The 14284-nt window shown below is 39.5% G+C and overlaps 1 protein-coding gene across 1 annotated transcript in view; it reads left to right on the forward strand.

Moving 5' to 3' along the window:
* Positions 1-9456: 9456 nt before the first annotated feature.
* LOC127175575 (exportin-5) overlaps positions 9457-14284 on the forward strand; it is a 111423-nt gene continuing 106595 nt past the window's right edge. Inside the window, exons 1-5 of the mRNA XM_051126726.1 lie at positions 9457-9689; positions 10563-10684; positions 10757-10829; positions 10924-11061; positions 14076-14258. Coding sequence (XP_050982683.1) covers positions 9588-9689; positions 10563-10684; positions 10757-10829; positions 10924-11061; positions 14076-14258 — 618 coding nt within the window. The 5' untranslated portion in view covers positions 9457-9587. The remainder of the gene's footprint in view (positions 9690-10562; positions 10685-10756; positions 10830-10923; positions 11062-14075; positions 14259-14284) is intronic.

Consider the following 14284-nt stretch of genomic DNA (forward strand, 5'->3'; position numbering starts at 1 on the left):
ACGTACAAATCTTCAGATTACAGCTTTGTCTGAAGAGACGTCCAGGCAGGCCTACAGTGCGGCATTGAGGCGCAGCATCTCGTTCCCGCTTTTTAAGGGAATAGGGTTTCAGTCAAGTAACCCGAGACGTTCCCTGCCAAAAGCTACACTCGATGATGCTAATGGGAACGAGAATACCAATGCCACCGCACTGGAAGTGTCTGGACCCGTCAAGGTTGTGCAGTGTGTGCGCACAAACATCAAAGAGGTCTCAGACATGACTCTGGGATGTTGACTCAAGGACATAAGAGCCCGGAGCATCATGGACATCCAAATGATAGAGTCTGCGAAATGTGTGCGGAGAGGTCCAGCCTCCCGCACCACACACTTGCTGCAAGGGGACACTGTCAGAGCCTTAATATAGAATGCAACCCACCTGGTTGAATGGGCCCAACTCCTAGAGGGGAAGCTTTAACGCGCTCCTCGTAGGCTAGGGCAATAGCATCCCTCACCCAGTGTGATATTGTTAGTCTAATGGCAGCCATAGCATATGAAAAGCTGCTCTGATTTACACCACTAGCTAGTGCAGTGGATGTAAATCTGAAGAGCATGTACTGGACACAGTAGTTGAAGTCCTTCTTGCTCCAGTGTCGAGAAAGGCGGAGGGCAGAAAGCTTCAAGAATGGCTGGATAATAGGGTGAGGATGCAAAATAGCTTTGACCAGCCCAGGGGGACTGGGACTGTCGCTCTGGTGAGCGGCCTTAACCGCTTAGCTCCATGAAAGAAGCGACCAGCTCAGGGGCAAAGCCTAAGCAGGATGACATAACAGACAGAGTCTGCAAATCCCCATTTCTCCTCAGAGAAGTAATAGTCATGAGAAAAACCATCTTCAGAGTCAGAAACCTGACAGGCGCTGACTCTAGTGGTTCAAAATAGGTCTCAACTAGACCCCTAGAGCACCAAGGCTAAAGTCCCATGACAGAACTGCCGCTCTGATGAGCAGCTTCAACCACTGAGCTCCATGAATGAAGCAGGCGACTAGAAGGTGCTTTCCCACAAAAACCCTGTCAATCAGAGTTTGGCAAACCGAACCGGCGGCCACATAGACTCTGAAAGTACCAGGACATGTACCTGAGGACAGTTTTTCTTGCAGGAACTCCAGCACGGAAACACTGGGTCTGCATGGTGTGCCAAACACCAGTGTTCGAAAAAGCACCATCTGAAGGCATAACTTCTTCTAGTGGAGGGAGTCCTAGCAAACAGAATAGTCTGTAGCATATCTGCTGGAAACCCAGCATCCCTTGTGGTCCCCCTCAGGGGCCTGAGATGAAGGTTCCAGAGCTCAGGCCGGGGATGATATACTGTCCCCTGTGCCTGAGATAAGACAACTTTCCCAACCAGAATCGCCCACAGCGAGCCGTTAAGGAGGGATATTAAATCTGGGAACGACACTCTGGTTGGCCAACAAGGTGCTATAAATAAGTAGCAAAACCTTTGTTGACAACCATGGCCAGGACTCCTGGAAGCAAAACAATCAGGTTTTTTAAAATGCGTAACGACGCAGCCTGGACCACATATGGGTCCTTGCGTCCAGGTCCAGGGGAGCTAGGGAAGTCAGACAGTAGACATAGTGCTGTTTTCTGTGAAGCAAAGAGGCCCATCTCTGCTTCATAAATTCTTCCAATGTGTCACAGTTTATCTGGACAGTGAGTCTGCTCCCACATTCATATGCCCCAGAATGTAAATCGCCTTGATGGACAGTAACTTGTCTCAAGCAGAACCTGCTGTGCTAGCCTGTTCCGGCAGCACAGATGCAGTCTGCCCTGGTGACTTAAGTGGCTACCACAGTATAGTCCCCCCACACTAAGACATGGTAGCCCCTGCTAGGATGTATTTTAGGGCCCGAAATACAGCCATCATTCCGAGGCAATTGATGTGCCAATCGAGAAGATGACCTCTCCAGATCCCTTGGGCTGGACAGTCATCCAAGACTGCGCCCCAGCCCGTGAGGGAAGCGTCTGTTGTTAGCATCTTGCGACGACAACACGTGCCTAGAGTGGGACCCAAAGTCAAAAACCCGGGTCTGAACCACATAGAAAGGGTACGAACCCTTGTATGCCTCTGGGGATTGGCCCTTAGATTAAATCCCCTGGCTCTGAGCCACAACTGCAGTGGTCTCACGTGCATGGCATCCAAAGGTTTACATGGATGCAGTCACCATGAAACCTAAAACTTTCTGAAAGTATGTAGAGTAGCTTTCTGGCCTGGCCTGAAATTCCTCAGGGTGTTTAGAATGGATTCGACACGTGTAGGAGACCACCTACTGTGCCCACAGTAGGATTGAATCCGTACAACCCCTAAATACATTGTCCCCTGGGCAATAGAGAAACATGTTTCTTGGTGTTGAGTCTCCACCCCAGAGAGTCAAGATGAGTGAGGACGACATCTCAATGTCAAAGCGCACGCTCCTAAGACTGGGCCAAATCAGCCAGTCGTCGATGCAAAAGCTGCACCCATGCATTTTGCATATGTGCGGGGTGATGAGGCTAGGCCGAATGGAAGAACCCGATACTGGTAAGCTTTACCCCCAAAGTGAACCTCAGGAACTTCCTGCGTTGTGGCAAAATTTATAAATGGAAAGTATGCATCCTTGAGATCATTTGTCGATAACCAATCCCCTGATTGGATCGAAGAAAACAATCACTGATTGTCAGCATTCTGAACTTGTACGTTCTTAGAAAGCGGTTCAGCCCGCAAAGATATAAAGTGGACGCAACCCCTGTCATTTCTGAGAACCAGAAATATTGGCTATGGCAGCTCGACTCTGTGTAGGAGGAGAGATGTTCTACGACCTCCTTGTTCAGCAGAGCTTGCAATTCCAGTGTCAACAAAAATGCTTCTTCTGGTTTCACAGTAGTGGAGACCACGCCATTGAAACACAGAGAACGAAATCATGTGCTGTAGCCCCTTTGTACAGCGCTGCTGAATTTTCTGAAAGGGACACCGTTTGTGACACTTTGTTTTGCCGGGGGGGATGTTAAAGGTCTGGTGTCCTGAAGCACGGCAGGACACAACCAAACATGTAACATCTTACTGGAGATCGCTGACCCCCGAAACACCAGTGGTGGTGGAAGTTGTACAGCGATCCCCTAAGGGTGCCGGGAAGGTGCTCTTACTCACCATTGGAGTTTACCACGGACCTCCTCGAGGAGACACACGCATTGTCCTGGGGACAGCCTCAGGACCTCCATTCGGTCATAGACCATTTTTAGGTCCGGCTTCCTCTTTGGCTGTTGAGTGCTACGAGCTTTTCCCCAGTCTTTACGAGGGAGTATAAGACTCGCACACTGTCTCTCCTCCCTGCGCTCAGATCTTTATGAATGTCAGTCTGATACGCCTGCAAAACCGCTGTGGTGTGCAAGGCAGCACCAGCATGATTTGTTGCATGAAACACTCTTCTTATCAGTGTAGATCAGGGGTGGCGAACGTCGGTCCTGGAGAGCTGCAGGCCTGCATAGTTTTGCTTCAACCCTAATCAAACGCACCTGAACAAGCTAATCAAGGTCTGAAGGGTTACTAGAAAGCAACAGGTAGGTGAGTTTTAATTAGGGTTGGAGCTGAACTCTGCAGGGCTGCGGCTCTCCAGGACCGGAGTTCGCCACCCCTGGTGTAGATGTAGCTCTACATAGCTTGGTAGGGAGCATTTACTTTCGACTGATGATACGCTCCCAGAGGAGAGATAGTCCGCTAGCATTTCCTCCACCTATCATCATATAGCTCTGTGCCTTGAATCCACAATAACTGAATAATTAAAAATTGAGGACACAGAAAAACACAGGACAAATATGGCTTACTCCATGAATGAGATCTCTCATCATGGAGGTAACCAAAGAAGGGGAGAGACCATAGCTGAAGTCCCTCCCCTTGACCACCTGACAGAAAACTGTCATCTAGTTTGGAGAGTCTGGGGGTCCGTGGCATGCTTTGGAAGCGGGCGCAAAAATCTCCCGATCTGGCGAGAGAATGAGAGGAAGGGGAGGACCCGCCTCTCGAGCCTTGAACAGATCAAGATGCGTTCTTAACGAGGGCGTGAATCGCCCTCGAACGCAAGAGCTGCATGCTCTTACCCCTAACACTCCAAAAAATACTCATGCGAGTCATCTGCAGAGATGAGATAACACGGAGGCACGCATCTCTCACGGATTAACTCGCTATGATGAGTAAGCTTTAACTTTTACTTTCACTTTCATTGATACTGCTTTAATGTGACACACACACACAATGCGGTCTCTGAAGATGAAGAAACCTGACGATTTGTACGTCTCATGTCTATTTCTAACCCTCAGGTGCACGTAATCAACTGACGTCACCTGCCGAGGTTATTTAGGCCAATTCTTGGCGTGTTTGACACACATGCTTCACAACCGGTCGAACAAAGATTGTTCTCATTAGCGTTTTGATACGCAGCATCGAGTGTAGCTTTTGGTAGGGAATAGCGCATTCACGGCTGTGTTTACAAATATGACATCGCTATTTGTTCACTTTTTTATCCTGTTCTGTATGTGACTTGTGTGTATATATATATATATATATATATATATATATATAAAAATTATGGTCTTTAAGACTTTTTTTTAAACCTCATGTAAACTTTCTGTAACTTTAACCACATTAATGTAAAACTGTTTTGTACACCTCTTCTTTGAAACTGGAGATGTGTAATAACCATTAAGCATCCTTTAACAAAATTAACAATTATTTTAAACCATTACAAATGCAAAATCAATCTTCACCACATTACTATGGTATGCAAAACTTTTCTACAACTTTCCTTTAAGACTTGAGATATGTAAAATCAGAGAAACTGGCTATCCTTGGATGTATGTAGATCAACCCCATTACAATGCAAAATCAAGAGAACAAAAAAACTACAACACTACACTTCAATTGCTTGGGGTGCAATCCATGAACAAAGTCAGAAAAAATGACTGATTGAAAAAAAAAAACAGTTTAAAAAAAAACATCACCATTACTATTGCTGCCATTAACTTGTCAACTCGTAAGTATGAACATCACAGGAGGACTTGAACGCAGCACTAAAGATGATGTCAGCGGAGGCCATGTCAACTAGATGTGCCCCAGAGACAGATCCCCTCCAAAGACCTCGTCACTTAGACGGCCATCGGGACAAGACCGCGGGAACCAGAGGAGTCCTCTGCACATTCTGACTTAGTTGCAGCCTAGAATTAAACTGCTGGTTTCGCCTGGCCAGAGGAGAGTGGAACAATATTTTGACACACTACTTACCTATAAAGCTGCTTTGACACAATCTGCATTGTAAAATGTGCTATATAAATAATGGTGACTTGATTTGACTTAAGTGTCAATAATTTTACAATAAGTGTCATAGATTTTATATAATATATATAATGATAAAATGAAACTGAAGGGGATAATCGTGTTAAATACATTCTATTATTAATCCCTCATAACATTTACATTTGAGAATAAAAACAATTTCACAATACAATGCAGTACAATACAAAGTGCTCAAGTGCAAGGTTGAGGTGAGAACTTTTAATTGATTAAATATGCAAAATTGTGCAAGACATAATGTATAGTCTTTGATATGATATGTAAGGGGATAATAGTGCAATTTAAGAAAGAAATTACATTACAATTTATAAAGGGCTATAATGACCTGCAGGTAAAGGCTGTTCTACAGCCTGCTGGTTCTGGACTGAATACTCCGATACTCTGGTAATTTGATAAACAAACTGTGTGCTGGGTGGCTGGGGTCAGAAGTAATTTTGCAAGCCTTCCTCAGACATCACAAAGATGTCCTGTAGGGTAGGAAGTTTGTTGCCACAACTCTCTGAAGGGCCTCACATTCGAGGAGTGAGCAGATTCCATACCATACAGTAAAGCACCTCATCAGGATGCTTTCAATGGTGCATCTGTAGAAGTTGATGAGGATATTGGGAGGGAGACCAAGGCTTTTGAGTTTCCGTAGTATGCCTCCGATGTGTGGATTTAACTGCTGATGTGGTGTGCAGAGACCAAGATAGGTCATGGGAAAAGGTGCACACCAAGGAAATTAATGCTCTTGACTCTTTCTACTGCAGATCCATTGATGTAAAAAGGACCATGGCTGACCTCTTGTATCCTCCTTTAGGTCACGATCATCTTTGGTTTTGCTGATGTTGAGGCAGAGGTTGTTAGCACCACTGTGATCGTTCTCTCACCTCATCATAAATAGAGATGAGATGGCTCTGTAGGCCATCTCATCTCTATTTATGATGAGACAGGATTGTTGTATTGTCAGCAAACTTATAGATTGGAGCATGCATAGATGAGAATTTAGTCCTAAGTCTCTAAGCTTTGTGATGAGTTTTGATGGAATGATGGTGTTAAACACAGAGCTGTAATCAATAAGTGTATTTCTTATCCGGTTGTGTGAGGGCATTGAGAATGGTTAGAATAATGGTGTCATCAGTTGATTCGTTTTTCCTATATGCAAACTGGAGAGGATCAGTAGTGTCTGGTAAGAAAGAACAGATGTGGTTTTTAATGAACGGCTCGCAGCACTTCGTGATAACAGAGGTCAATGCCACAGGACGGTAGTCATTCAGACAAGAGTCAACAGACTTCTTAGGAACCAGAATGATGGTGGATTTCTTAGAGCAGGTGGGAATCACAGACAGTCTAAGGAAGGGATTGAGATGCCTATATTTTTAATACCTTAATCAATTTATTCTTTTGTCACAAGACAAAACTTTACGTAATGTAGGTCAATATAATAAATTTTTGTTGCTTTGTTACAACTTTTACCATGAACATAAAGCTAAATTTGCTTAAATAAAAAGAAAATGTATAAAACAAAAACATTGTCAGTAAATGCTTAATTTAGTTGACCTATTATAAAAAACAAGACACGAATATTCTCTTCAAAAGACCTTAATGTTTATTGTGATATCATTGTCTTTTAAAATATGCATCACATTTTTCTGTTGGCAATAAATAAACTAAAATAAAATAATTAAAAAAATAAAAACACCAAAAATTAATAAAGCCTCAAATTACTTTTGCTGCCAGTTAGCCAGTACAACACATTAACACTCAAGGGGGGAAAAACTTGTATATATATATATATATATATATATATAACTTATGGTCTTTAAGATTTTTTTTTAAACCTCATGTAAACTTTCTGTAACTTTAACCACATTAATGTAAAACTGTTTTGTACACCTCTTCTCTGAAACTGGAGATGTGTAATAACCATTAAGCATCCTTTAACAAAATTAACAATGTATAAATGTAACATAATTTTAAACCATTACAAATGCAAAATCAATCTTAACCACATTACTATGGTATGCAAAACTTTTCTACAACTTTCCTTTAAGACTTGAGATATGTAAAATCAATCCTTGGATGTATGTAGATCAACCCCATCACAATGCAAAATCAAGAGAACAAAAAAAACTACAACACTACACTTCAATTGCTTGTTCATCTTTCTAAACAACCTAATACAAGACAAAGACAAGACATTTATTAAGTTTTTTTATATGAAATCAGTGTCTGATGTGTCTATATAAAAAATATGTACACAAAAAAATTCTCCCAAACAAATCTTAAAAAAAAAAAAAAAACTAATCTAATGAAAATAATCAAAAGAAAATCTAATGACTTATAAAGTCCAGTAGATACTGTCGACTCTTCCAAATATTTTTCTCATAGCAACTTGACTTTATATCACAAGCATTGGTACAAGTATTATATAATATCTATTTTCAAAAAGTTATAACATATGGTTTGAGTGATCTGAAACATGTTTTTTCCATACTTTTCTCAGTATTTATGAAGTAGACGTCACATTCAAAAGTATTAAAGGTAGAATGGCAGTAGTTGATTTTAATTCAACCTCTAAAAACATAAAAGACATGATTTTATATGGTTATCACTATTTCAAAATAAAGGTCAAAACTTGCTCTCTGACTGCTCTCTAATTAGTACTCTTCTTCCAAATTAATAAATTACAGTTACTCTGTAAACTATTTCAAATGTCAGTCACCAAATATAAAAATAAGAGTCTGTAAGCTTGCAAATGATATATAGTTCATCAAGATTACTTTAGGTTTAGACTAAGATATTACTATTTAAATCATGTAATAATAAGTGGGCTAGTGACAGTTAAATACAATTTACACCATAATAAGAACACATTTCTAAACAAAATTCATTTTATTTACAGCAGACAATCATGTGACGTGAGCAGCACTTTCCCAGGTTTGTAGGATCACAAAACTCGCTTCTGCACTGTAAATAAATCCGAATCCATGAGTTTTATCACTAAGGTGCCATGTAAATGTATTTTTACAGACATCCACATGAGAAGCAACTACCGTCTAAACAGGGCTTTAAACATACCTGGGTATGTCACATAAGCTGGTTTCTGGAACACCCCCCAGAGATACTAATCTGACTTGGTAAAAAATCTGATTTGGGATAAAAAAAACAAAAACAAGATGGCGCTGCACATGGCAGCCATGGTGCTTCGTTCTCCAGTTGTTTTAGTGTTTTTGTTAGTTTTTCCTGTTTTTTGTTTATCAGACATGATCAGTTTTACCAGCGCTAATCAGACGCTTCAGGATGCGCGCTCGTGAAGCTTAGACAGCGCTGATTTCGAACGGTGCTACCTAGCATACATCTGGTGAATCTCTGCTCTCTACCAAACAAAACGGACAAACTTCTTCTGCTCTCCAGGGTCCATATTCGCAAAACATTTTATCTGACCACTAAGAGTTCTCCTAAATATCAGTAAAAGTTTTTAGCTAAAAGTTTTCCTTTAAAAACCTATTAACAAAGCTGGGCCTGTATTCACATAACATCTAAAGGCTAAAAGTAGCTCATAACACGCTGATTTAGGAGAAAATCTTAAAAATAATAGGCGAGTCAGTCCTAAATTTAGGACTCCTACATTTAGCACGCCTAGTGCGATGGTTTTGACAGCAGTGGCAATCCACCTGTCACTCAAGTGGCCACGCCCTAAATTATGCAGAACTTTAAAGCTTAATATAATTTAAGCAGATGAGTTATAAAAAAAATTCACCCCCTCACAGTTGACATAAAGGGCAAAATTAGATATATATACCAAAACCACTTTTTGTACCAGCCTGTAAACATATATCTGCTGTAAAGTTGGGCATTTTAACATGGGGAGTCTATGGGATTGACTCCCTTGTGCAGCCAGTCTCTAGCGGCCAGTCGATGAATTGCAGTTTTAGTCACTTCTGTGTTGGCTTCAAGAGGGAGACCGGGAGGTTGCCGCTTGGGTTGAAACCAGTGCTGCCACTCCAGCTGACGGTAACGTCACATGCAAACCTTCTATTGAGAATCGGCTATGCTAACGACACTTAAAAAAAACTACAATCCCCAGACGTCACATATGTTCCGCCATCTTGATTAAGGCGGTCCACAGACAGAGACCTACCACGTTTTGTGTAATGCTCGCCCATATACACAGAGTAGTGAAGTGTGCAGCACGTTTTACGGATTTACTGGTGTTTTACATTCCATCTGCGGGACGCGTATAAAAGCCATGGCCGAACCGATTCGTGCGTTATGCGATGAGCTTATAAAGGCTGTGAATGTGATGATGGAGGCAGAATCAAGCCAAACATACCGCCTGGAGGCCCTTAAGGTGAATTATCGTTCAATTTCAGATACGATTAAAAGGCTATTATGAATGCATTGATTCATAACTCCATGTTATTAAGGTCAGTTAGGAAGAACGTTGTTTTGGCAACTCTAACTGTTAATCCTGCATCGTCCGTTTTTATTCAATAATTCATACTCGCAAATCGTGATTTTACTAAGTTCCGATGTTCTTTTTTGCTGCCCAACCTTATATCAATATCTTTTAAGAAGCAAAAAGAAGATAGGAATATGCTACATTACTTCTGTCTCGTATACATAACATTTTGTATGGATATTTACCTCATCGCCTTATACAGACGCAGAGTATTTGATACAGTAACGTTATGCATAATTACACAGACAGTGCCTGTTAACAGACACTGAGGTGAGGTGTGCCACACAAATAGACCTCCTCGCGTGAAGCTCATGGTAGACGAGACTATTTCTAGTTGCTCATATTAGAAGCATGGATCCCCCTCACCTGGAGAAAAAAATGGGACCAAAAAAAACACATGATTTTGTGATCTGTAAATAAAATATGCTCTGATGTCTCAGATTTATTTCAACTGATATGTTGCTGACTTATTGTATTTTTTTTGAACAATGTGCATATAAAATTATGTTTTTTATTTATTTATTGTCCTTAGATCCTAGAATTATTTTTTTCCATGATGTAAACTCAATTGCATGTTACTCCACTGTTATTACTATTGTTTATAATATAAACACAATTTTAAGACAGATTTTTGTTCTGTTGTTCTGATCAGTCACCTGAACTGAGGCACATACTAAACAATGGATTTTATGTAGTGATGCTTTCTTACTACATGCTGTTAAGTTTTTTTAATATGTTTCCTTGTTGTTGTTGTTGTTGTAGTTTATTGAAGATTTCAAAGAGAAAAGTCCCTTCTGTGTTGAATGTGGTCTTCAGTTAGCAGAAAAATCACAGACTGCAGTGGTCAGACACTTTGGGCTGCAGATCCTGGAGCATGTAGTCAAGTAAGTGTTTCAAACCCTTAAGTGTGTGTAAACACTGAGCATTAAGATAAGCGCTTTTTTTTTAAACAACAGGTTTAAGTGGAATGACATGGCACCACAAGAAAAGCTCCAGCTGAAAAACTGCACTATGGGCCTGTTATCAGATGTGAGCATTTCGAAAGTGTATCTCTATGGCATCATATTAATGCATGGTTCATGAAAATTGCTTATTTGTATTATGGCATAATGTCCTGTTTTAGGGTACACATCCAATTCTGCAAGAGGAATGTCATGTTAAGGATGCCCTGTCACGCATAGCAGTTGAGATGATCAAGAGAGAGTGGCCGCAGCATTGGCCTGACATGCTGAAGGAGATGGAGGCCCTGACTGCTATGGGGGTATTAAGATTTTTGGCTTACACATTGTAGGACAGGGGTGCTAGATTCTGCTCCTGAAGGTATGTCTTCATGTCAGTGTTTAGTTACAACCCTTCTCTTAAGGGTGGGCCGAAATTACCAAAATCTTTATTTTACCTTAACGATATATATCACAATGTAGTTTATGTGTTTGGTTACTAAATAATTTTTTTTACAGGTACAGTAACAGTAACATTCAAGTAAGAAGTTCTACATAAGTTAAATAATTAAATTTTAAAATAAAACATAGTTTAGTTTTCGCTGTATGAATTAAATTATTCACTGATACTTGTTATAGCCACTAAGGTTATTCCATCAAGAGCAGTGGTTGATTCTCACTTTTTCACTTCTTTGTTTAACATTAAGGACATCGACAAAAGAAAGAATAATAGGCTGCTGTCACTATAAGACATATATTGACATGCTTTCAGTTTATTTTCCCTAATTTTTAACTCTGACTGACGTGTTAGCACTTTGAATGTGTACCAAACTGTATGTTTTTTTTTTTTTGTTTTTTTTGCCAAAGCTAATTGCGCTTAACTCTTTTTAACATCAAGAACATCCCACTCTTTTTGTTATTAACACATTTTTTTGTTTCTTTAGTACTGCGCCATATGGATATGTTTCACATAGGTGATGTCTTGAAATACTTCATATCATCACGACTTTATACAGTAGTCAACATTTGAAGTAAATCAAAACCTTTTATTAAAGGTATAAATAGGGATTTCCATATTTTCAGATCTCTGGGGTAGGACCTATGTGATTTGCGTAGGTCTGAGGGTTTTTAAACAATTATGGCCTTAAGCAATTAACTAAATAAACTGCGAAAAGATTGTTCATAGATGAGAGAAACACAGATGGGCAGAATGGTCCTGAGAGCACTGTACAAACTCACGGTGCCATCTGCAGGACAGTTAAAGGTGCAATAGGTGATTGTCTTTAGAAACATTTGTAACATTTGTTATTATGCTGGTTAAAAGTCTCTTCATATCCTGATAGCAATCATTAAGTTAAGTGGTCTAAATGTATTGTGTATGTACGGCCACTAGAGCATTTACGGTAGTTTTATGGCAGATGGACAACTGTGCATGTGCATAACATGTGTCTGTACATTATGGAAAGGTGAAGAGATGACTCGCTCTACCGACATCTGTCTCTCTTTATTTTATTTATTTCCTTTCTGTTTGTGGCCTGAGTTGGATGCATGCTTGTGTACATTTTCCTCGCTCTATCCCCGTGTATGTGGACAAGTGTGTCGACGTGGAGGCGTTTTATTAAACCCGGGGAAAATACACAATCCTCTCATCTTCGTGCATTATTAGCACCACACAGTTTCCCTGTCCGGGCTATTTAACATTTCAACTCTGTGTTACAATGTATTGTAGTAATTCCAAAGCCACTAGATGGCAAGCCTGCAACCATTAGCAGAAAAAGTGTACCGGCCAAAGCTAACGCTTCCGGTCTGGCAGTACGTATGTTTTTTTGAATGGATGTCAATGGAGGAGGGTCTTTACTACGGTGAATAAACAGCTTTTTAGAGGAAAAGGCTTATTATTTAATGAATCGACTTCTATGCTTTTTAATATTAAGTGACTAACATTGTCTGACTATAATTTCGTCGAAACAAAGTCACAACTGAGCTACTGCGCATCTCTATTCAAACACAGCTGTTTCCTTTATGAATGAATGTGGATTTTTAAATGGATCTAGTGAGTCAAGAAATCAATTACCCATTCATAAAGACAGTCACTTGCTTTATTCCTGAATGAATCAGCCATTCGAAGGAATCAAATGAATGATGTGATTCAGTAATTAACCTACTGGCAGTTTTAGTTTAATTTTTAAAGTATCTTCTTTTCAGTTACTTAAATCATTTAATATTTCTATATTCAAAATTGTATACTTAAAACATTAATCTCAACATGAATTTGTGAATCTAATTGGACGCACGCCACCTCTGAGCCTCATTAAACATATGCAAATACACCTACAAGCCACTTTTGTGTTCTTCTGTGCCACTTCTGTAGTACAAATTAATTTGGTTAATACTGGTTTCATTTGATTGGTAACTTATTCTTATTCTGTTGTTTTAATTAGAAATGTAAAAAAGCTTATGAAATATATTTAAAAAAAATTTGACAGAAAAGATGACATACTTTCAATAAAGTTAAAAAATGCTATTACAAAGGTAAAAACAAAATTCCCCTCTAAATCAAATATCTAATATCTAAGAGTCAAATATCACCTCGTAATAGAGAAGGCTAATTTTGGATCAGATTTTTTTTTATTATTAATTAGAAGGTGCTTCTAAAATTTTGACTGTGCTTCTAAAATTTAAGTTAGAAGCACAAGTGCTCCTAAAAAGAAAAGTAAGCGTAGAGCCCTGATGGATTTATTGCATTTTGGCAGGAAAAAAGTAATCCATTTTTATAATACGTCTCTGAAAATCTAAATCTGGATTTGATTTTTTAATGTTATTATAACCTAAAAGTGCTATGTGAAAGTTTTAAACAGAAAATTGTGTTTTTTATCTAGCCTCTTTCTTGGTAAAGAAAACACATTTTTACTCAAAATTAAGCAAAATGGATTTATAGCGTTTTGGAACCAAACTCTTTATATATATACACATAAATACACATACACATACGCACATATACACACACATATACACATATACACATGAGGCGGCTTTCACTTTACGGGTTTAACGAAAGCTGTTGTCAACTTAGGAGCGCTATACTGCATCATTACACAAACAGACTAACAGACTAATATGTGTGTGTGTGTATGTATGTATGTATAGGACAATTTTGTACACAGCTAAGCTCTGCAGGCATCTTTTGGAGTCGGAAAGTGAACATTTTGTTGATCTGCTGCTTAATGACGATTTTTTATGCAGTTATAGTAAATTATAATTGTCTATTATAATTGTTTAATTATTCATAATGTATTGTCTAATAGAATGTAAACAATCACATTCTAATTTTTTTCAGGACACTCAGACGGAACTTGTAATGCTTGTGCTACTTCGGTTAGCTGAGGACGTGATCACATTTCAGACATTACCCACTCAAAGACGACGAGATATCCAGCACACCCTTACACAGAATATGGACAGCATCTTCACCTTCCTGGTTGGCATACTGCAGCTTCATGTGAATGAGTACAAGAAGTTGGTTAGTTCTTGAGACATTCATGAATA

This window comes from Labeo rohita, chromosome 13 (genome assembly GCF_022985175.1).
Source record: "Labeo rohita strain BAU-BD-2019 chromosome 13, IGBB_LRoh.1.0, whole genome shotgun sequence".
NCBI lineage: Eukaryota > Metazoa > Chordata > Actinopteri > Cypriniformes > Cyprinidae > Labeo > Labeo rohita.